Genomic DNA, 22,488 nt, shown 5'->3' on the forward strand with positions numbered 1-22,488 from the left:
GGAACGACCAACAGCAGTAATGTTGCAAAGGTCTCGTATGCGGCAGACGGTCTGCATTCGAGGCCGGGTAGGAGCACCTTCACCAGGTCATAGGCCCTAGTTAGGCAGCCGCAGGCACAGACGAAGTTGCGACAGCTTTCTATACACATCCAGCTAATTCTTCCTCTTTTCTTTTTCGCTTTACTCCTTTTGTCCTTATTTTTTTTCTCCTGTTTCCCTCCCAAAACAAGGCAGGTAGTAAGGGAGCCAATGGGATCCTTGAAACAACGGCTATCTCCGAACGCATCAGGGTCCGGTTTGCTTCGCCGGGTTAGGCCCGGCGAACAGAACGGGCAGCTAGTGGGGCAGCTAGTGGGGTTAAGCACAACCAAGACCAAACTCCAACTAGCCAATCAGAGCCTAAGGGTCTTGGAGGGTTGCGTTGAGCCTGCCTATCCACAACGTACCAGCGTCGTGGGGATCATCCATTCTTCCCCTCGTATTAGCAGAATCTTGAACCAGAGCCTCTCGACTTTGCGCACGTGAAGGCTTACTCGCGTGGTTAGCCGTTGACCGTCTCATCCGCCCGCGGGACTCTACCTAGCGATATGGAGGTGAAAGATGTCCATTCACAGTTCCCTACAGACTCACCATTGATAGGGCGAGACGAACTAGCCGGGGACATGTCATTTGACGCTCGGTCCGCAAGGTTACTAGATGGTGGGATTAGGACTCATCTGTTGTCGTCTGTGAACCAGGTGTAATGATCGTGAAAACCGCACGCCTAAGCAAAGTCTGCAGGCGATGACAGGCTTGAGCCATTAGAAATAAAACTACCTAGCTATCTACTATGGGGTCAACCTCGGCTTAAGTGGTGTAGAATCCCCTTGAAAACAGCACGTATACGAACGACTTCGCATCAATGACCCCATCGTGACACACACAACAGGCTCTCACCCGTCGCCTACCGGTCACCTGACGAAGCATACAGTGTCAACGGCTGATCCTGATGACGGGGAAGCTCAAGGCTTCTGTATGTCTAACGATTGCCTGCTCTGCGGGTCATGGGGCACGCGCAGCCGGTGCTGGCTGTCGAGTGGACTATAATGACCAGACGCAGGAGGGGTCGGGCGGGGAGCAAACACGGCTGCTACAATTAGCCATGTTAACCGGATTCCGGAGGGCCTTGCCTTACTCGGAAACTATCCAATTGTGTTGTGAGGGATCACGAGAGCAGAAGCTTACATAGCCAGGACAACTGCATCTGATGTATCAACATTGGTTTATTCTTCGAGTAAGAACTATAACTTAATCAATTACAGAGCATAAGTATGAGATGCCGCACGTTCCACGGCGTTGCTTTTTGTGAATGCGTCTAACAATGGCCCCTCGCGGAAGCTACTAAACCGGTATCTATCTACAAGCCGATCGCGATGACCCGACATGTGGGAGCCAAGCTGCCCAAGTAACGAGAGCTGCGCTCCGCTGAGTTAGCCCTATACGGACCCCGCGGCAGTATCGTCAGCAGCGGCCTCCTTGGCAGCAGTCTTCTTTGAGGTGGTCTTCTTAGAAGCGGTTTTGCTCGCGGTGGTCTCGTCAGCGGTGGTCGCGCCGGTAGAGGTCTCATCAGCAGTGGTCGCGCCGGTCGAGGTCTCGTCAGCGGTGGTCGCGCCGGTCGAGGTCTCGTCAGCGGTGGTCGCGCCGGTCGAGGTCTCGTCAGCGGTGGTCGCGCCGGTAGAGGTCTCGTCAGCAGTGGTCGCGCCGGTAGAGGTCTCGTCAGCGGTGGTCTCGTCAGCGGTGGTCGCGCCGGTAGAGGTCTCATCAGCAGTGGTCGCGCCGGTCGAGGTCTCGTCAGCGGTGGTCGCGCCGGTCGAGGTCTCGTCAGCGGTGGTCGCGCCGGTCGAGGTCTCGTCAGCGGTGGTCGCGCCGGTAGAGGTCTCGTCAGCAGTGGTCGCGCCGGTAGAGGTCTCGTCAGCGGTGGTCTCGTCAGCGGTGGTCGCGCCGGTAGAGGTCTCATCAGCAGTGGTCGCGCCGGTCGAGGTCTCGTCAGCGGTGGTCGCGCCGGTCGAGGTCTCGTCAGCGGTGGTCGCGCCGGTAGAGGTCTCGTCAGCAGTGGTCGCGCCGGTAGAGGTCTCGTCAGCGGTGGTCTTGTCAGCGGTGGTCGCGCCGGTAGAGGTCTCATCAGCAGTGGTCGCGCCGGTAGAGGTCGCGCCGGTAGAGGTTTCGTCAGCGGTGGTCTCATCAGCAGTGGTTGCGCCGGTAGAGGTCTCGTCGGCGGTGGTCTCGTCGGCGGTGGTTGCGCCGGTAGAGGTCTCATCGCCGGTGGTCGCGCCGGTGGACACCTTCTTCGTAGAGCCTTTGGTGGCGGATCGCTTCTGGACTTGAGCCTCATCTACGGAAGACCCGTCGGCAGTCGTCTCGCTGGCAGACCCATCAGCGCCTGAGCCCTCTTCGCCCGTGAAGCCGTCGGCGGCAGTCCCATCGGCGGCGGTCCCGTCAACGGCATTCCCGTCGGCGGCAGCCCCGTCGACGGCGGTCTCGTCGGCCGCGGTCTCATCAAGGGCGGTCTCGTCAGCCATCGGCTGCTTCGCAGGAAGACCCCCGGAACGAGAGTCCCCGGCGGCCGTTTGGGTTGACGACGGGCCCCTTGTAAAAGGCCGTCCGGCGAAGGGCCGTCCAGCAAATGGTCGCCTGGTGGAGGGCCGCCTGGTAGAGGGCCGCCTACTAAAGGGTCGCTTGGCGGCGGTCAGCTGGAGTCAGTCCATAAGTAGGGCCTAACATACCTTGAAACGGCTGAAGAAGGATCCGGACTTCCTGCCCGTGGCTCTCCTCGAGAGTGCGTCGCCTTCCCAAAGCCCGTCTTCGGCCGCGGCTTCCGAGCCCGGAGAGACACTGTCTAACTGATATCGGACACTGGCGTCTTGACCCTCAGACCCAAGTGCGGCGTGATGCCCGGAAAGAGGTCCACCAGCAACTCGGACCTCCGCTGGGGGCATGTCCCCGCCTCGGGTGACGTGCATCCCGTTCGCAGGCGCCCCATGGCTGGACAACACCCATAGAGAGGCGCCAGATAGAAGCACGAGGAGTGGGCGCGGTCCGACCATGTTGGCAAAGAAAACTAAAAGGAACGTGGGCGAGTGTGGGTAGCGAGTGGCAGGCGTTGAAGGTCAGGCAAAGGAAGGACAAGAGAGAAAGATGGCTGTTGTGGTAGCTGGTTGCCGTTTGGCCAGGAAAAGATCCGGCTTTTGACAGTAGATATATACTGCTTCCCATCAGCCTCTGGACCATGGAACATGCCACAGTGACCTAGACTACCTCCACCTCCTCTCCCTTTGATAAGCCTGCTTCGTGGGATATCCGCGGCGGGGGGAAGGCATATTGGCCCGTCCGACCAAGCCGGCCCGGTGACATCGGAATTGACGAAGAACGGCATCAGCGAACGCATGGGTCATGACGACTGGGCTTCCCTCCTTCGCGTGAGCTGTCGCTCGACAAGGCTGCCTCGTAGCAAGCAACCGACTGACGGCCTCACCGGACGTTTGGTCAGGCCCATCTGACGAGCCGGAAGAAGTGACTCGACGGGACAACGGAGAACCCCAATGCCAGGCGGTAATATGTTTAGAGAGCCTTTCTTTCGTGCGCGGGATGCGGTTGACTGTCTTCTAGCCGGTCTCGCAGGTTCTCGAAATAGTAGTCGTCACTGCCGATACGTATACTATCCCCACCGCCCTCCACCGGAGCGTAATTAGTCTTCCGGGTCTGCGGAGGCTGGGCAGGGCGTGCCTGGCCGTGACTCGTTAACGAAGACCGGGTATAGCATCAATCTGCACTCGGCCGGGGAGGCCAGTGTCGGCAGATTCAACGACATCCCGTCTAGTGGGCCGCAAGTGGGGCCCTCTGGCCGCTAGGAACTATGTTGGTCTCGCCGTCGGACAACCCGAGGGCCGCAACAGAAGTGGTAGAGAGTGCGGCGGGTCTATTGTCCAATCCACAGGGCCTCCTCTTCGCTCAAACAGCAGCATGGCCTTTGTCCAGCACTGTAGAGGCGCGTGTAGTCCACGTAGGCCTATCCTGTGGTATACGCAGAAAGGTCGCCACTTTATAGCTAGGCAAGGTAGTCGACGGGTCGTACATCTAAAAGTAGACGCTAGAGCATGTTTTGATGGAGCATCGGACCTCCCGAAGACGGCTTTGTCCGTCTCTTGGCCGCTGGGTGCGGGTGATTCTGACCGCGTTGTCCCGGCCTCCTCCATGACCACGTCCGAGGGGGCCGGAGGCTGCAAATAACAAAGGTCATCACACCCCACTCGGCTCCGCCTTGGGATGACTTGCGCAGGCCCCTTTGTGTGATAAGTCTGTCTGTTAGTAGACTGTAAACATACTGCTGGGCGATATACGCATCTAGGTACTACAAAGCCTCAAGATCAGTGAGGAGGACCAACAAGTGCAATGCAGCCGCTGCCTGTGTTAGTTGGACGAGAATCCATGGGGCAGATAACATGAAAACACAACAAAGGAAGGTGGGTCGTATATTCTCACGGTCGTGGCCCATTCGGAGGTCCAGAAGTAATAGGACCCTTTGAATATATATGTATTATAAAAAAAAAAAAAAAAAAAAAAACGAAATTAAAAAAGAATTAACTAATTCATTGACGCCTTGTCGGCGCAGGGCAAGCTGTGTACCTAGTATACTGCAAAAGGTGCGTTACATTGCGGCCCCCACCGAGACCGCTCGGGCCGTCCCGCGCACATTCAAACCGTGGACTGCGACCTCGTCCATACTTGTACGCCAGCTCCAGCTAAAACAACAGGAAACCAGATACAAGCCATCCGCGGTACACTCCCCGATTGGCTCACTTTCGCTCGCCATCCGAACCGCCTGCCATCCGTCCGATGACCGTCAGCCCTACCTTACCACATCTAGCCCCACACGGTGTGGCCAGGGGTGCCGTCAAATAGCCAGCTAACGAAGCCCGGCTCCTGGTTCGGCGGAACACCGACGATCTGCGGGGCTGGCACCGCGTGGAGACGCGCGCCGTTATCGACTCCGAGGAGCTCTCTGGCCTTAGCGACCAGGGGCGACCTCAGGCGGACGAGATGCATAATCACCAGCTGCCGCAGATCGTATGTCAGGTCCTGCTGGACGTTAACGAGGGCCCCAGGGGTCTTCTCAATGATCCAGCTGATATCCTTCATGTCCTTGTCGTTCTTGTTGCGATGGTCTGCGGCCAAAGCGTAGACCTTGGACTTGAAGATCTTTCCAAGTCTCATCACGTGGATGGTGAGCGCCTTCTTGGCCCTCGTCTCCTTTTGGATATCCTTTGAGTTGGCTCTGAGATTTTCGGGTGTGGTGAGCGTGCCTATGATGTACGTCAATATCGCTCCACGAACGAACGAGCTCCCCACCCCTCGGGTGGGGGTAAGGCAAGGCAAGGCAAGGCAAGGAGTAAGGTAAAGCTAACCTGCAATGATCATATCAACCTCGATATACTTCGGCTTCGACGAGCTCCCTTGGTTGTGGTAGACCCGCAGGTGGGAATCGCTTGGCCATCCGGGGCCGGGGAGAATAAACTTCTTGTCCTTGCTCAGCGCTGTCTTGAGCTTGGACATCGTCGTCTGGACGACAATGTCAATGTCGCCGGTATAACGGCTGGGCTGGCCGTGGATCTTCAAGGCAAGGCCGCCGGCGACAGCCCAGGGAATTCTGTTTCGATCTAAAAGCTGGCTGAGGGTGTCGAGGCTGTCCATGAGGTGGAAGAAGTTGACGTCGGATTCCGACTCCTTCTGGAGCATCGCTGCCTCCTGGGCACTGAACCAGCCCTTCTTGATGTCTCTGCCGACAAGCGAGCCGGCCGTGGTGAGATGCACGTGCGCTCCGGCGTCGTCTTCGGCCCCGAGGTCTCCTGCTGACGACGGCAGGACGGGAGCGGCGAGGCCCGGAACATGCTGCGTTGCGAGCGGTACGGCCGAGGCCGAGGCCGCCAGAAGGCAGCCTAGAGTGGCAAGAGACCAGTGCATGACGGAACGAGCGAGGGAAACGATAGAAAAAAGATTGATGGGGAAGGCGAAGCCTGAAAACGACTAAAGGAGCGTGAAGTTGGATTTCGCGGGGAAGGGACGCCTTCAATGTAGGGATCTGCAGCACAACGTATCGGGGACCACTTCAAGTGGGATCAAGGACGTTGCGCAGACCGGAGGGGTTAAGTAGTGAGAGGACAACGCTTGCGACGCACCGTGTTCCGCGGAGGACGAGGAGTTTACTAGTCTTCCCCGCTGTCGAGCGAATTGGTTTTCTGGTGATTCCGGCACTTTGGTAACAGCAATAACCAGGCCTGGAGACTGGGTCCGGTCGAGGATCTCAGCAAAAGGCTGACGGCGGCGTCTCCGAAAACTGAGAGCCCACTTCGTCCGTACGGCTGCCCGGACGGCAATATCCGACCAAGAGCCACCGCACACGCTGGTGTCCCTCATTCTCTTCGACGAGGATGCTTCGATGGGCATGTTGCGATGCTTTCCTCGTCCCAAGTGCAGCCCCGGCAAGCAATCGAAGAGGGCTCTTCCTCGCAACGGGCCAGCCGCCAGCTCGGCTGAAGGCGGCCACGACCCCCTCACCCCCCAACGAGAGCCAAGACGCGGGGGGTCCGTGTCAACAGCATCCAACTTGGACGCACATGTTCGTTCGACTGCAGACAGCACCATACGAAAAGTCCTGCGGTGTCAAGATGTTCTGGACGGCGGGTTGACCGTCTGGCCCAGCGTTAGTACCTCCTCCTCGTTCCACAGCTGGGCTCCTCCTAGCTGAGGAGACGCCGAAATGAAATATTTAGGAATATCATTGATTGGACGCATGATTTCAGGATAACTTTGTGATCAGCTGTCATCTGAGAGCTTCACCTCTCTCTCTCTCTCTCTCTCTCCTCTCTCCTCTCTCTCTCTCTCTCTCTCCTCTCTCTCTCTCTCTCTCTCTCTCTCTCTCTCTCTCTCTCGCAGCTACTCTACTCGCCATCGTCTTCAATTACCAAGGCGAAAACACCTACGTCCTAACATCATGTCTCTCGAGAGGGACGCCGCGAGGCTGTACAAACCGCTGCGCACGCTTTGTGTCTTATTGATATTCGCCCTCTTCGCTGGCAGCTCTCTTGCCGCCGTCGCCGCCGCCAGTCCCGTCCCAGGAGGTGCACCTGATGCACCAGAGGGCTTGGGAACGGATGCTTGGAACAGCAGTGTCGCGGCTGAGGCGTTGGCCGCCCGGGGTATTCAGCGCCCATCTACCGCCGCGGACTCTCAGGTTAGAGAGGTCATCGAGATCCTGGCCGGCGCCCCGGGCAGCAAGATCCCCGGCCCGTCCCAGGCCCTGAAGGCCGTTGAGACTCAGCTGCAGAGGGGCCTCCAGGCTCGCAGCAAGAACAAGGGCAAGATCGAGGTCTTCTTCATCATCTATGGCGGGAGCAACGGCGACGTCCCCTTGCTCTCGTCGGTGCTCCAAGGCATGCTCGATAGACCGGCCATCTTCGACGTCAAGCACGCTATTGTCCTCGGCGACAGCTACCGGGACTTCTTCCCCGAAGGTCTCAAGGCCAAGTTCGCCAACGACAACCGCGAGTGGGCCTCGAAGACGAACCCGCCCCGGCGCGACCAGGCGGTCGCCATGTTTATCCAGAAAATGGCGTCCATCCTCCACGGTTGGTCGCCCGATCTCATCGTCGCGAGCCACTTCATCCCCCCCTCTGCTACAACGCCGGACCAGCGCCGCCAGATCCAGCAGCTGACGGCGCCCGCCCGAGACCGGATCCTGGTCGAGCTCCAGGTCTTTTACCTGCCCGGCATCCGCTCCACCGCCCTCACGAAGAAGGACATCAAGCCCAACCATATCCGGATCTACGCACAGCAGCCCGAGATCTGGGACAGCTCGTCCCCCAACGCCGTCGGGGCGGCCATGGTCGGCAAGCTTCCGCGGCTGTCCGGTCGCTCCAGCACGGCCAGACCGGGCCGCCAGGGAGAGGTGTACTCGTGGATCGACAAGCAGGGCAAGCGGCCCATCTTCTACATGGGAATGGGTATGAAGGAACGCCCCTTCGACAAGGATCACGCCTTCCCGGCATTCTTCGAGGTCGCCAAGCAGGAGCTGGCCGCCCTCACCGACTGGAGCTTCATCATCCTGCACAACGTCAAACGGTCCGAGTCCAGCTTCCGGCGCCTCACCCACAACGGACGCGTCTTCCACCTGTTCGTGGGCGAGACGTCTTGGGCCACGCTGTTCCCGGAGATGTCCCTGGTACTGACCCACGGCGGCGTCGGCTCCATGACGGACGCCATCGCCGCGGGCGTCCCCCAAATCATCCTGCCGACGGACTACGCCGCCGACCAGACGTACTTCGCACGTCGGCTCGAGAGGATGGGCGTCGGCATCGGCCTGCCCCAGATCCCCTACGCCGCGCTCTCCAAGACGGACTACGTGTCCGTCAAGGAGATCCGGGACGCCTTCTCCAAGATCAGGACCAACAGGAAGCACTACACGGACGGCATCAGACCGTTCCGGAAGAACCTGGCCGATACGAATGCCCTCGACAACACCTTCGAGCTCGTCGAGAGGATGTGCGCGGGTTTGGTTGCCCGGAACTAGCGTCCTAAGGCTGAAACCCGTTAGTATCAAGACAGTCTAAGCAAGATTCGGCACGCCGTAATAAGTGTGGTGTGTGGTGGACGGCCATGGGATGGATGGACCTCATGCTCTGTTTAGTAGCAATGTACTAGGTAATCAATGAAGTACAATAGACAATGATGGCGTTCCTGTAAAGATCTCGTTGCCCTCTAAACAGCGGCTCATGCTATGCCCAACTAGCATGGTTGGCGTTCGGGGATATGTCAAGTAGAAACAGTATAGTTCCTACCAATTAGACGTTAGTCGCGCTATGTTGCTGCCGGACGTCGAGCTCGCTCGGTCTTTTTCTTGAAAGCCGTCGCCCAGGTGGCTCACGGAATCGGCGACGGACCTGCGGCAAGCCGTGGATGCCGGCGATGTCAGTTTCTTGTCGTGTCGTGGTGACCTAAAATTAGCTCTCTGTGAGGTCGAGAGACGAGTGGGGGATTTTGTTGGAGGGTTGACCAAGCAGAAAATCCCCCAGCGTTGACTCGTACACGTTTGAGCATGTGCGCCTCGATGACGGTTGCGGTACGTACGAAATCTGGTTACCATAGTATGTACGTAATAATACAATAGGTATCCGGGTGAGGCATCCGAATCCAAGACGAGGCAACACGGGTAGGCTTGCGCCAAGAACACAGCGTCAGTTGACAAATGACGGCTGTCTGGGTCGACCGAGGGCGAAGGCAGGCAGGTCGGATCCTAGTGAATCGCCGAGCATATTTATATATACGCTAATCTTAATCTCAATCTACCAGCCGTCAAGCGGTGTTCATCATAGATCGTCAGACAATGGTTGATAGATGTGGTAACCGTCTCTCGATCCAGCATCGTACCGAGTGCTCATGCAACAGTTCAACGAGGGACGGGAGACGCAACTTTCTTACGGCAGGCCAGCAGACAGTGTACAGATGACCGCGAGGCCCCGAGCAGTAGCCGCTGACCTGGTAGCTCAAACGCGCGGTTGTCCAGCTTGCCTGCGGACTGTCCGAAGCCGTTTGTTTAAAGACTCGAGACTTCTGACGAATAATCTTCCGCCGCAGGCACCGGAACCGAAGGAGACAGGGAACAAAAAACACCTTGGTCGGCAAAGTAGACTTCACTTCCCCCCTACCCTGACCCCTTGTCTTTCTAACTGCGGTAGTGTCCCTTGCTGACTGCCTCACCTGCGGCTACCTCGGCCCCACTCCATTCAGATCACGACTAGGGTTATAACGTAATTTTGGTGCCCAGACAATGCCATGCCATCGCCTAAATGGCGTTTAATTGACCCCAACTTCGATCGCGCCGCGCTGTGAAGGCCCCCAATCCTTTCCTTTTCCTTTCCCTCTGTTTCTCTGTTCCTCCCCCCTTGGAGTTTTTTTTAGTTTTTTTTTTTTTTTTTTTTTTTCCTTTTTTTTGTCTTTCTTTTGTCTTTGACCGGGTTTAGTGGATACGTGCCCTTGCTAAGGTTCGAATGGCACTACCGGTTATTTATAGCCCCGCAATTAATTTTTGGATGGAAGCCAACCTGCGACGGTTCCCGGTCATTGTGTAACTGGGCCAGTACGGCGAAGATGGCCTCTCGCTGGTCATATATTCGACGTTACACAGAGTAAAACAAAGGCCTCTGCGTGAGGTAGCTGTGCAGGAAAGAGCTACAGCATCGTGGCGCCATACGTCAACAATGACTTTCAGCGCGCTAGTTGCATCTTTGACGTTGATGGGGAGTAGTCTTTCGTTCCTGACGACGTTTGGCGCATTGATCTCCATCGGTCTCCACCGCACCCGGCGCCGGTCTTTGCGCCACATCCTCATTCTCAACCTCATGGTGGCCGGTAATGTGGTTCCCGTCAAGATTGTTCCGAGAGGACGAGAGGGCTAACGGCTTCCGAATAAAAAAGAATTCATTAACTCAGTCAATAACACCGTCTCGGGGATTATATATATCAGAGACCAAGGGTTGCGACGCGGAACAGCATGTGTCCTGAACAGCGTGATTGGTCAACTGTCGGTGCAAGCGTCTGATTTTTCCATCCTCGCCATCGCTATTGCCACACTTCTGGTAGTAAAACAAAAAACGTCCATGGCGGAGGGGACGTTCCTCGAGAGGGTCTCCATCTGCTTCTGCGTGTGGCTCGTCCCTATTGCTACCAGCGTTGCGGCGGCTGGGATCGGCGTCGTGGGGCCCGTCAGCGGGAACTGGTGCTGGATAACGTGGGACAGACCCGATCTTCGATTTGCCCTCACGTACGTTTGGCGTCTGTGGATCATGTTCGCCACCGTTTCCATCTACGCTTACGTCTGGTGGTACCTCGGCCAACGCCTTCGCCCCGCTGCAATGGCGCCGGCTTCCTTGGGCTGGACCGGAAGCTCGACGAGCACTGCCGCTCCGTTGACAGCACGCCACACGACGGTGAGTCGATTGGACGTGGGTTGGCCACGGCCGCAAGTCGCGCCTATGGGTGGACGACACCCTCCACGGACCGCACAGCCGCCGGGATACGACCTTCCCCCGCTGGCGACGGACGCCACAGCGTTTCCTGTTACGAGGTGTTTAACATCAGACAGCAGTAGCAGAAGCATGCCATCGCGGTGTAATCCTCAACCATGGGGAGATGATTACCTGGCGGACTCCCGACCGAGCTCTAGCCGAGACGTCGGCGCGAGTGATAAAGTAACGCTGCCGAATCTCACCGCTGCGGCGACAGCTCATCATTCGATTGACGAGCAGACCCGGAGATTGGAGCGGCGCATCAAGCGCATGATGCTTCTCAACTCGTATCCCATCTTGTACATCCTGCTCTGGATCCCCGCCCTTGTGAACAGAGTGATGGAAGCGTCTGGGGTCGAATCGCATGGTTTGCTGCTAGCGGCTCTGCAGAGCTCGAGCCAGTTCATCGGCTTCGCTAACGCGGTCACGTACTGCCTCCATGAAAGCTTGGAGCGAAGATCGAACGGGAATGCTGTTCGCTGGCTACCTCGAACGTCATGAGCCGAATGAAGCTGGTGTTCGTGCATCCACAGGGCTGGACAGCCCAGAACCCGGTCCTTTCCATCAAATTGCAGCAGGACGCCTTCGGAAACATGCTTTGTTATGCTTGACAACCATTAAGCTTTTGTACTCTACGCTGCTGGGCCCACGGAATAGTCAGTGTCTAAACTGCTTAGTAACATAGAGGTTGTTGGTTAATTAATAGACTGCTCTAGGCGGGAAACTGATCAGGTTCTTAGCCTCTGTAGTTGAAGCTTGCCTCTTGTGCTAATGATGATGATGGCACCTTCTGAGCACAGCGGACGCGTTAGGACGTGTATTTTAACACGTCGTTGGTAAGGAGTAGTAGGCGTACCCGTCTCGCGTCATAGCAGCGACCCCGGCATTCCCAGCTTAGCCATTCTGTTTCGTCGAGGTTCCCCATTCGTGTAGGGGTGGTCAGAGAGAGAAGAGATGGGCGGCGCGTAGGGTTTTGGCCAACAGTTGTACACATGTGGTTGGATGTACTCCAACGCCGAGCAAGTACCCGACCCTATATAGATGTGCCCCTGTCAATCGGACCACCCGAGACGTAGGATCAAAGTCTTTCCATGTTCGACGGCGTCCCGTACTGCTTTTCGATACGGTGCGACTGCCCTACGTGCCGAACTCAGTCATTAAGCATTTACTACCTAACAACTTAACTATCACATCCTCTGTCAAAGAGCCCCCGTGATGACTACTCCGAGCATCATCACTATCTTGTGCATGTAGGCTGCAGCCCTTGCTGAGAGCGCCAGACCTTGTCAACAACAGATACTCAGGTCGATTGCAGAGTACGTATAGAGGGGAAGGGGTTTGGTCTGATCATGGACGGTTTGATCTTGGAATCGTAAGGCACTTAGTTGGGTAGAAAGTAAAGAAACCGAAGAGACAGAAGCTGGCTTTGATATTGCTGTTGCAATCTCTACGGCTCCCGGTAGCCCGCTAGAGGCTGGTAAAGCCCCATAAAACGACGGAGGGCCTTCTTTATCAGGTGTCCAATGTGTGCGTGAAACACCACCCACCTCCCCTGCTGATGACGCGCCTAGAGCGGATGCGGCTGACTCAGCCGATCAGGGGACGCGGATCTCTCCGGCCCGTCCACGCCTACTCATAATATGCGGGATCTCTCACCACATCTACGACTTCAACGGTACAGTGCATCTCCGCCCAAGGTGCTGACCGACAGTTGTCCTGGACCAACAGAAAGTACAGAGGTTTTAAGATAGTACTACGCAGTCGGCCACACTGCTTTATCTCTCACCTACTAGTAGCTGTTTACTTATCTCTCTACTATCGGATTGCTAGCGCTGTTGGTGGGATTATGCAATATACCTTATGTTATCGAGCTGCGTGTTGTTTCCAATGACATCGACACCTTGCATGCGCCTTTCCGACGTGTTTTTAACACCCGATAGACCTGATAACCTGCTTTGCCTCGGGGAAAGCATGAAGCTGCCCCGGCTTGACGGCCGTGGCTTATGAGTATCGGCGCCTGTTTCAAGGTTAGGTATCGACACTAGTACAAGCCACGAGCAGGTCAGGGCGTGCAACTGTGGTGTTATGAGGCGAAAGCTGTTGTGATAATCGACCCCTCATCATCATTCCTAGTCGTACACTTTATAGCTATGAGTCTATGGGAACTAAGCGCAGCGGTCGTTACGTCGCATGGTCTATAGTGGAGGGTCGAAGGTAGCTACGCCACAGGGAAGGGCTGACGATCACCACGCATCCCCAGGGAGTGTCCTGGAGCCACCGCGGCAGCTGATCCTGAGATATGTACTAGTAAGGAGAGACGATCCTGGCATGACATACCCATCCGTCGCTGTTTCGGGTCAGGCGTGGTGACAGCCTCAAGAAGAGTGGCCTGAAATTCAACCAAGTGGATGAGAGAGCAGGGCCCACGAGATTATTGGTTATGATGAGTCAGTACAACATGGTTCACGGTTGGTTCCTCAACCAATGACTTCTTAAGGCCGCCTCGTCCGATCTTTACATTCCTTCCCCGCTGTACCGTCGGGAACTCTCACAGGTAGCTTCATTCAGCAGTTTCCCCTGCGCCGACCCTATCCTTCGTGGCTCTGCTGGCTCTGTGATACGCCACGAACGCTCCACGCTCGTTCCGTCAACAAATCATCATCGCACTGTGAATGATTTTTCTCCTGTTTTCTTCTTGTTTCTCCTTTTTCTAAGGGAGCTCTTTGGCTTCTTCATATGTTCGACGGCTAGATGTCTCCGCTTAGCTTCGATATAATAGGACTTCTTCGCCTGGTACGGGCCCCCGCAATGATTAGGATAGTTTCGCTATTCGGGCCGCGTAAGTTTTATGAACGAAGGTTTTTTTGGCAAGTCCTATGGAAGTCAAGAAAGAATCTTGTTGTATGCATATTTAACCATAAATCCTATGTATGTATCTTTAGAAGGATTCTGAATATTACTAAATATCTCGATTCGGCCGACCGAAAACACTTATAGGACGCCCGCCCTCATCACCCGCCCCCGCCGACCACTGGACCTCTACCCCGATTCATGCATCAAGGGACATAGCTAAGGTACTTTTACCACACAAAACACTATTTCCACACACTGGTGGTAGGGTCTCTGAATCACTTTGGGCTCGCACAAGAACATGACTATCCGGGCAACGGCCGTTCCGTTCATCTGAGCATGCCCAGTCAACCCTATACTCCCTCCGCCGCCCACGATGCAGCCGAGACCGTCCATTAAAGACAACCACAGACCTGGCTGGTCCCTTCTGCCTTAGTAGTGGAAGCCCTGACCGTTGCAGTAAGGGATGGGGTAGACGGTGCTGTTGCAAAGTCGGATGACGCCTTTGACGAAATCGAGATTGCCGAAGCTTTGGTCGGTGTAGGTGTCAGAAGTGAACGGCGTACTGATCGGGCGATGACTGCAGCCGGTGAGCAGACGCCCGGTGACACGGCGGACGAGCGGCTGCGATACGACGAGGCCATGCTGGCCTTCGGGGACGGTGAAGCTGAGTGTCTGGCTGTCGGAAGTCGTCCACCGCTGGGCGTAGTTGACTGAGAGAGACATGCCTAGGGCCACTTTTGCGAAAGCAACGTTGGCGGTTGAGCTAACACTGACTGAATTCCCAACGGAGTAGCCTTTGGCCACAGAGGCGGTGGCAGTGCCACCATGGGAGCTCAGTATGGGCGAGATGGCGACATCCCAGTTGAGGAACTCCTCGTCGGACTCGACCTGGACCTCCGTGCTCCTTCCGCAGTCGCGACGGGCGACGCTGTCCCCGGCAGTAGATGGCACGGTCATCTGGACAGTTCTGGGCGCAACACGCGCAAGTAGAGCGTCGTACTCTGCCGTCTTGAGAATTCTGTGGGAACCATCCTCGTTCACAGCGACGACGTCATCGAAGCGCAGAGGGTAAGGGGCAGGCTGGGAGACAGCAACAGCGGCAGCAGCACTGAGTAGGCCAAGTGCAGTGATGAAGAACGACCGTCTCATCTTGGATGACATGTCGACAACGAACGCGTAGTGTATCGATGGGTGGACGATAGAGAGTGATGGGGGCGGGAAGATGTCAGCTAGTCGTGGACTAGATGAGGGAAACGAGCGTACAGCGCAGGGCGCAGAGTGGTGAGGAGGCTAGATGTTCACGAAACGGGACTGGGCGGCTGCGGTCGTTCATATATACTTTCGGACGTTGTGTTGCTAGCATCGCTTACTCCATCGACGCTTAAGGTAAGGCAGTGTAATGAGACCTGTTTAGTACCAGTATGAAGTGGCTGCTTCGGTAAGGTACTGCGTAGACGATCTCATGCCGGGGCACAGACGGCACCCAGGTCCAGAATGGCGGCGGCGGCGGGGCGGGGCGACATAACGAGGCCCGCGAGCCAGAGGGGCCTCACTAGGGTTCATACGGCCCGACGACAGATTTCGTTGAACCCGGTGAACGAAACCTTTCGAGGGAAGAAAGCCTTCTGACAGGGAAGGTTCAAGATGGGTTTGCTTTCCCTTTTCCCCTTTCCCCTTCCACCTTTCCCCTTTCCCTTCTTCTTTTCTTTCCTTTTCTGTCCTTTCCTTTTCTTTTCATCTTTTCTACTTCAGCAGGGGCATGATAAAAAAAAAATCAAAAGTAAAAAAATGGACCAGGTGGACGAAGCCTGACACGCGGACGGTTGGAAACGACAGGCGCGACGCGCATGACGGCCCTCGCGGACTGCCGGACGTAGTCTGGATGACTTTCGGGGCTGCCGAGGCCCTGCGAAGACCTGCCCGGCGGCTGCAAGAATCACATTTGAGATTCTAGAGTACGGGAAAATAAGACGGGGTTTCTGCAGAAGAATGTGCAGAAGTTCTGCTCGGTGACAGGGGCACTCCGCCCGAACACCAGTGTAGTGACTTGTCCTAACGAGTGCCGTTGACCGGCTGTGGGGCTCGGAGCCCCACTGCCCATGACCTGCAAGGATATACCTTCTCGGCGTCGCATCTTGAACCTAGACAACGGGCAAGACGGCGATATGTGGGCATGTAATCAGACAGGTATGAGCTCCTCAGATGTCAAGGACCGAAAAACAAGCCACCCGTCGGCTCAACGTGGCTCCACAACGGCGAACCGGGTTTAATAACGGATGGAAGTGAGGAGTCCGCGACACGAAAGACGGACATAGGAGGACGCAAATAAGCTTCGCTGTGCCCAGCGGCGACTCCGGCCATCTGGTAAAGAAACGACGTGCACCCAGCGGCCCATAGCTGGTACGTCTAGTGGATGCGGTAGGCAAACACCACGAGCCAGCTGAAGCCAGATAGATCATGGATGCACATCCCTTGGTGATTTAACACGCCACCGTGCTAGTTGTCGGAAAAACCATCCCCTACTACCGGGCTGTGGATATAAGACTGGATGGGTCACCTCATACTGTCATTATCGAGGCTCCCGCTAGCCCTCCTCTCTACTCACACTTGTCACAGGTGCCTCTCCACTTCTGCATTGCTGCTTTATGTAGCCTATGCGCCGGGCATAGCGTTTTTATCGTCCTACACAAACGGTCAGATTCCACTTGTTGTTTCCCACGGTGCAACGGTAGTAGCGGAGCATCGAACCTTTCTGTGTGACGATGCAGCTGTGTTTCTTGCAGGCCGCTGTCGGCCTAGCCCTCCTATCTGTCGCGTAAGTCGCGTAAGTCCCAGGCGTCTCTAGCCATTCCACCTAGACTGTCTCACCTAACGTCCCCAATGTTCTGCCGACCTTCACGATAGCTGCGCGTGTCACAATGGCGGCGGTCCCAACCTACGTATCACCGCGAAGGCATGCGGGCTATACGCTTCAAAGCAGCACCAGTGGGGCAAGGGCGAGTTCGACGCCTCCTCTGGACAGGTATGATCATCTCTGGCGACCCGATTGGACAACGGCCCTGACGCATCGACCAGTGTGTGAAGTCTACCGACAGCGACCAGATCGCAGGGAAAGAGTGGGAGGCTGCCTGCCGTGAGGTTGCTGGTACCGGCTTCGAGTGCGCTGACGGGCAAGGGCTGTATTGCAAAGCACCTCCTGATGAAGTTCGTGGGCGTTGCTGAGCGACTACTTGGGGAGAGATGGCATCTGTCAGACTAATGGCGCTTTTCTTTTTTTTCTTTCTTCTTTTTTTGACTTCTCTCTCCGGCGTTTGGAGCGTTCGAGACATCCGTCTACTTGACGCAGAAGGCTGTAACTATCCCATCAACTACTGAGAGACGCCATGTCCATTAAACTTCTCCAAATACCCGCTGATCAACGTATGTAAGTCGCTGAAAAAGGATTGTCGATCTTTCCGAACAATAGCCAATTGCTACTACTCCACATCCTCATATACTAGCGTTATAACGTTAGTAAAAGACCAAAACCTTGAATGTAACGTGAGGGGCCGCTAATTAGTAAGTGTGAGATACGATAAGCGACAAGGCTGCCGAGAATGGCGTGAACACGTTCTAGCGCGGCGATAATGATGGGATTGGGGATGCATGGCTGCGTCGTATTCCGGTCATCACCGCCCTTGGCATCTGGGCCCGATGTTATGTTCGTGGGAGCCGGCCTCTGGTACCCGATCCCCGCCTAGTCGAACTTGTCAGAACCTTTGCCTAACTCCTAATCAGGAGAGTCCTCTCCCGGGTTCTTGCTAGACTAACAAAGCTCCGTTTTCCGGTTCTGGCTCCGACTAAGGCCGTTCCAGCCATCCGGTCAAAATCATCAGGACTCGGGGCGACCGTTCGTGCGCGTTACACCTCGTGCAGATTGACTTTAGAGAGGGGATGGAACGCAGGAGCCGATGACCAGGGTTCCCACCTGGTCCTTATACTCTCATGTACGGCGATTCCATGATGGAGCTGATAGCTAGCAATGTTATTAGCAGTTGACGGCAATGCCGAATGACCAAGGGTGAATGAGCGTAGACGGGCACCCCGAAGAAGGCTGAGCCGGGAACAGCAGGGAGGTGGCCGTGGTGGATTATGGTATATAATGTGTTAGCTCTATCGCTGATACTATCTCCCCTATTTGGCTTCTTTACTACTGCTCTATTTGCTCCGAGATTGCCTGTTGTAATATTTTGACTTGGACGAGCCGACCTACACAGGTGGAGGTCAGATTTCCGTCTCACTCTCTCTCAGTCTCTCTCAGTCTCTCTCACTCTCTCACGGAGTACGTGACAAACAAACAAACCAATAAAAGATATACAGCTATCCAGCCAACAGAAAAGATGCAGTATTCCGTTTCTAACGTGTGGTCTGTTGCACTTTGGGGTGCGTTCGCTATCCACGCCGTCACGGCACAGAATGGGAAAGACCTCTTGCCGGGAGACAAGGACGTGTGGCAGGGTATGAAGGGCGTCGATGCCTGGCGCCTCCCCTCTGATACGGTCAAGACCGGAGGCAAAGACGGTTCAGGTCAGTAATAACTGCACGCCTCACTCGCTAGATCAGAGCCAGGAGCTTATGACTGACCAATAACCCAGTGACCCTCAAGGGCTCCAAAGATCGCGTGCGATGTGGTGTCGTCCCTTACGACAAAGACGGCAACGTTTGGATGATTCCGGCAAATGGCAACTTCGACCAGGTCGGCTACATCCTGCCTCGGGGCGGCTACGACTCACGCCATGATACCACGCTGGCTGATTGTGTGGTGCGAGAGGCGAAGGAGGAGGGCGGCCTCGTTATTGACGTCAAGTCTCTAGTCCCTCTTGGGCGCAGCAATCATGGGTCGGTGTACTGGTACAAAGGCAGCGTGACGAAGCATGTTAAGCCGACGGAGCCTCGGCCCCAGCCCCCGAAAGCGTTCAAGCTCAACGACGCGCGCAAGGAGATGCAGAAGCCGGCCGGCAACCCGAAGAAGAAGGCGGACATGCGGATGGCTCTCCATACCTCCGTCTCTGCGGACGACTCCAAGAATTATCGATCGACATTCAAGCCACTGGAGCGAGGTGGCCCGAGCAGACCGGCTGGCCCGAGCAGACCGGCTGGTGGCCAAGGCAGCCGCCAAACGAAGCCTACCCGGTGAAACCCAGAGCGAATCAATCAAAGGGCGCTCGCTCCATAAAAGGTAGTGATCGTAAAGGGGCGTCTAAAAGCATTGTTGGAATTGTCGAACCGACTCTTGAGGAATCTAGTGCGCCGCCTCAGTTTGAAAGTCAGATATGTGTTTCCGTGTGGCGCGAGAAAATGTGGCTGGTCATGGTGGAATAGAACCCGACGTAGAGCATTGTTTTCTTTTGTACGCCATTTGTATAGCTCGCAATTGCTTATGGTATTTGGGAAGGAATTGGATAAGGCAATATATTATTGGATAACAACAAGGATCACCAGGAGCAAAACAAGCGGCCATTGGTCAGTATGACCAGCGTAGTGATAGCTTTGATTACCCTCACTTCGTCTCTGTCTCTCATCTCTCGTCTTTTACCCGTCCTCTGTCTCTCTTGTCTCCTGATTTCGTTCCGGCTCCCAAGCCATCCACGACCTCTGAAAGGTGTTAACATAAAGCCTGAGGTATGCTGTGAAGCCGACTAATATCTCCTAGCCAAATGCATGAATCACACGTTTTGCGTCACTCATCATATAGGCGCGTTGGGTTTCACGATATGCGTTGGTTGGGGAAAAGAGATCGTGATATGTGGGGTTGGTTGTTGTGGCTCAACTTCGGTGTCTGTGAAAAAGCTGGAATCGAGCCCCTTCCGGCCGGCGCGGAGACGACTGCTGGGGTAACGGCGGTGTCAAGTCTCCGATCGAGGCTCCAGCCACGGGGTTCCCGAGGGCAACGGATGAGATTGCACTAGGCCCGCCCGACTTACCGACCCTCCGCACCCGCCCCCCCCCCTAACAACCCACCTCCGCATTAATTAGATTTTTGTTCCTTCCATCTGTTGCCTCTGCCGAGTGGGACCCTTTAGATTCTGCGACACTATATTTAGCGCATACCAGGTCTCCGGCTTCAACGAAGGTAGAACGTTGCGATGCTGGTGCTAGTTGACGTCCAAGCTCGTCACCTCGTAATTAGCTTACCTTTGGCCTAATCGGATATAAGTACTCCCTTGCGCCCTGACTTCGGGGTTCCCGACACGCAGGGTCTAGCAAACCGTTGACTATACACTCATTGTCTGTGGCTCCGATATCCTTCCCCGAGAGTTCGGTGCCGCCGTCTGGGAGTCCTCCGCCTAGCCTGCAGGAACATGTCAATTTCCTCGCAGGGCAACGTAGACCAGGCTTGCGGCTTGTTGCGGCTTTCACTCTTTCAATCCGTCTGAACCACCCGAAACCACCTTACACGGCTCGGAGAAGCCCTCGCAGCGGATCCTTCTCAGTATTGAGGTAAGGCAGGATGTTGTCAGTTCTGTCGCCTGTTGGGGGATTTATCAGGAGGCCATCTTATCATTAGGATCTCGCATAGGGGCCTTGTCCGGCTATAAGTATTATTCGATCACCGCTTTCTGCTGCTGAAGTCCACCGGCCTCACGGCGTATTGCTCCTCACAAACATCGACTGTTTACCTCTGACCACAATAAGTACTGGGAACCGGGGCATCTGTCAACCCTAACAATCCTTTCACCTCCCCCCCCGACTGATCAAAGCTTCGATGTGGTCTGCCATGTCCCACGGCTGGACGGCCAGCTTCTCGGGCCTGCTTGTGCTGTTCACCATAGTTACAAGCGTCCTGGCTCAGGACCTTGGCATTAAGCTCGACAAAGGCGCCTATGAGAACGCCCAGCGCGTTATCTACTCGTCTAAACTCACGTTCACAGCAGACACTGCTACGCTCTTCACAGACGACCAACTCTACGGGCTTGCCAGTCTGGCCCACACGCAAATGCAGTCCAAGTTCCGGGCCGACGGTATCGATCAAAACCTTCAGCCCAGCATGATGGCAGCTATGGCTCTCGGGAAGGACATCTACCTATCCTCCAGTTTAAAGGGTGGCTGGTTCGTGTATAACAAGTTCGCCGATTCCCGTTCCAAACCGGAGGTCCGACTTGCTCTTGAGCGATGCCAGGCACAGCTACAAGCTTCTAAGAAAGTCCCCGTCAATAAGGAGCACCAGACCCGAGCGAGCTGTGCGGAAGTCTTCACAGTTCACCAGGTAAGTCCATCCTACTGCAGGTTAGCCACACCATGTCGAATGGTGGGTCTGCCGCTAGATGCTTACTATTACTAACACGCCGTTTCAGTATAACTTGGATGATGAGGTGTCGCAGGAGGCGCGGAGACGGCCCCCAGCCACGCGCATTGTGGCCTTTGGAAAAGCAGGCATAAGTGGCTCCCTAGGACGTGAGTATTACACCCGTCTCACATTCTGTGGTGGGCAGTGCAGTCGATATGGTGCTGATGAGATTGTGACATAGCACAAAATGCCTGCGGTGGTGGTGAATCTGTCAATGATAAGGGTCTGCTCACTTGGGGATGCAAGCAGTTCATGGCGAACGAAGGCATTACCGTGGCGCGGAAGCCGGCGAGAAATGCTAACTTGGGCCTTCCGAGGCCATTCCCCACATTCACGAAGAAGCAGATCAGCATAATACCCGCTACCCGTCCGCGCCCTGCCCAAGGCAGCAGGCCAACTAGAGTGGGGCAGCCATCCCGGCCGACCCGAGCTAGACAACCACCTACTCGGCCACACTAGCAGTCCCGTACGGATGGACCTATCGACCAAGTATGATGTTAGACTAGAGGAGGCTGTAACGGGCTCAGTGTACTACCGCCTGTAGACGATACGAGGAAGCGAGCCGTGTGGACATAGAGGTCACGGCATCAGTCGTGGTGGTGTATAGGTTAGAATATTTTCCGGCTCTTAGCCTGCACCGGTAGTCCGCTGTGAGACAGGATTAGGCATATACTAAACCTCTTGAAAAAGTGCGATAGCTGGTCTGGTTTATATAGGCAGACCGAGACTGTAACACACATTGATTCAGATAACGGAGTATCAGATAATACGAGGAAAATGAGCGAGCGGCGCAGGAATACCTACCCCCTCTTTCTGTGAGCTAGATGATGGTGTGGGAATTAAAACAGACCTAAAGGCAGCAAAGCATGCGGCTGTATCGGAGCTGGCTACCAGGAAATCGACAAGCACGCAATGGGTCGCAGAATAAAGACTGCTGCGAATAGTGTGTAGGCAAGTGACCGCTTCACCAAAGATGCTGGCGCGGCCAATGAGCAAGCCATGACAGGCGAAGAGGACGGCAAGCAGCTACTCCTGTCGGTAGCGCAGCAAAAACAAGGTCCTTATATATGGCTATCGGGATTGTATATAATACGTGGAAGAAATGCGGAAACGCAGGACAGGAAGACGACAGCGTAGAGATTATCACAAAGTTAATTACAAGGGACCTTCGCACGATGAAGAACGAGATAGGGACGGGCAATGGGCACATGG

At 55.5% G+C, this 22,488-nt stretch overlaps 8 protein-coding genes across 8 annotated transcripts; 5 read left to right on the forward strand and 3 right to left on the reverse strand.

The window, feature by feature from the left end:
* Positions 1-1,475: 1,475 nt before the first annotated feature.
* CGGC5_v016864 (Dynein heavy chain-like protein) lies at positions 1,476-3,083 on the reverse strand (the record flags this gene model as incomplete). The annotated part of the gene is made up of 2 exons (XM_066153620.1): positions 1,476-2,714; positions 2,763-3,083. The coding sequence occupies 2 exons, from the start codon at positions 3,081-3,083 to the stop codon at positions 1,476-1,478; spliced, it is 1,560 nt and encodes a 519-aa protein (XP_066006958.1).
* Positions 3,084-4,899: 1,816 nt separating this feature from the next.
* On the reverse strand, positions 4,900-5,997 carry CGGC5_v016865 (uncharacterized protein; the record flags this gene model as incomplete). The annotated part of the gene is made up of 2 exons (XM_066153621.1): positions 4,900-5,339; positions 5,442-5,997. The coding sequence occupies 2 exons, from the start codon at positions 5,995-5,997 to the stop codon at positions 4,900-4,902; spliced, it is 996 nt and encodes a 331-aa protein (XP_066006959.1).
* Positions 5,998-7,027: 1,030 nt separating this feature from the next.
* On the forward strand, positions 7,028-8,602 carry CGGC5_v016866 (Sterol 3-beta-glucosyltransferase; the record flags this gene model as incomplete). The annotated part of the gene is made up of 1 exon (XM_066153622.1): positions 7,028-8,602. The coding sequence occupies one exon, from the start codon at positions 7,028-7,030 to the stop codon at positions 8,600-8,602; it is 1,575 nt and encodes a 524-aa protein (XP_066006957.1).
* Positions 8,603-10,289: 1,687 nt separating this feature from the next.
* Positions 10,290-11,597, forward strand: CGGC5_v016867 (uncharacterized protein; the record flags this gene model as incomplete). The annotated part of the gene is made up of 2 exons (XM_066153623.1): positions 10,290-10,440; positions 10,507-11,597. 2 exons carry the CDS (start codon positions 10,290-10,292, stop codon positions 11,595-11,597), a joined length of 1,242 nt encoding a protein of 413 aa, XP_066007035.1.
* A 2,781-nt stretch (positions 11,598-14,378) lies between these two features.
* CGGC5_v016868 (uncharacterized protein) lies at positions 14,379-15,098 on the reverse strand (the record flags this gene model as incomplete). Its single annotated transcript, XM_066153624.1, has 1 exon — positions 14,379-15,098. The coding sequence occupies one exon, from the start codon at positions 15,096-15,098 to the stop codon at positions 14,379-14,381; it is 720 nt and encodes a 239-aa protein (XP_066007001.1).
* Positions 15,099-16,711: 1,613 nt separating this feature from the next.
* Positions 16,712-17,171, forward strand: CGGC5_v016869 (uncharacterized protein; the record flags this gene model as incomplete). Its single annotated transcript, XM_066153625.1, has 3 exons — positions 16,712-16,764; positions 16,833-16,971; positions 17,025-17,171. 3 exons carry the CDS (start codon positions 16,712-16,714, stop codon positions 17,169-17,171), a joined length of 339 nt encoding a protein of 112 aa, XP_066007033.1.
* Positions 17,172-18,328: 1,157 nt separating this feature from the next.
* CGGC5_v016870 (uncharacterized protein) lies at positions 18,329-19,125 on the forward strand (the record flags this gene model as incomplete). The annotated part of the gene is made up of 2 exons (XM_066153626.1): positions 18,329-18,515; positions 18,584-19,125. 2 exons carry the CDS (start codon positions 18,329-18,331, stop codon positions 19,123-19,125), a joined length of 729 nt encoding a protein of 242 aa, XP_066006921.1.
* A 1,581-nt stretch (positions 19,126-20,706) lies between these two features.
* CGGC5_v016871 (uncharacterized protein) lies at positions 20,707-21,735 on the forward strand (the record flags this gene model as incomplete). The annotated part of the gene is made up of 3 exons (XM_066153627.1): positions 20,707-21,195; positions 21,284-21,383; positions 21,458-21,735. The coding sequence occupies 3 exons, from the start codon at positions 20,707-20,709 to the stop codon at positions 21,733-21,735; spliced, it is 867 nt and encodes a 288-aa protein (XP_066006920.1).
* Positions 21,736-22,488: the final 753 nt, after the last annotated feature.

Source organism: Colletotrichum fructicola (genome assembly GCF_000319635.2).
Source record: "Colletotrichum fructicola Nara gc5 chromosome Unknown KSG_Nara_v1_contig11, whole genome shotgun sequence".
Taxonomy (NCBI): domain Eukaryota; kingdom Fungi; phylum Ascomycota; class Sordariomycetes; order Glomerellales; family Glomerellaceae; genus Colletotrichum; species Colletotrichum fructicola.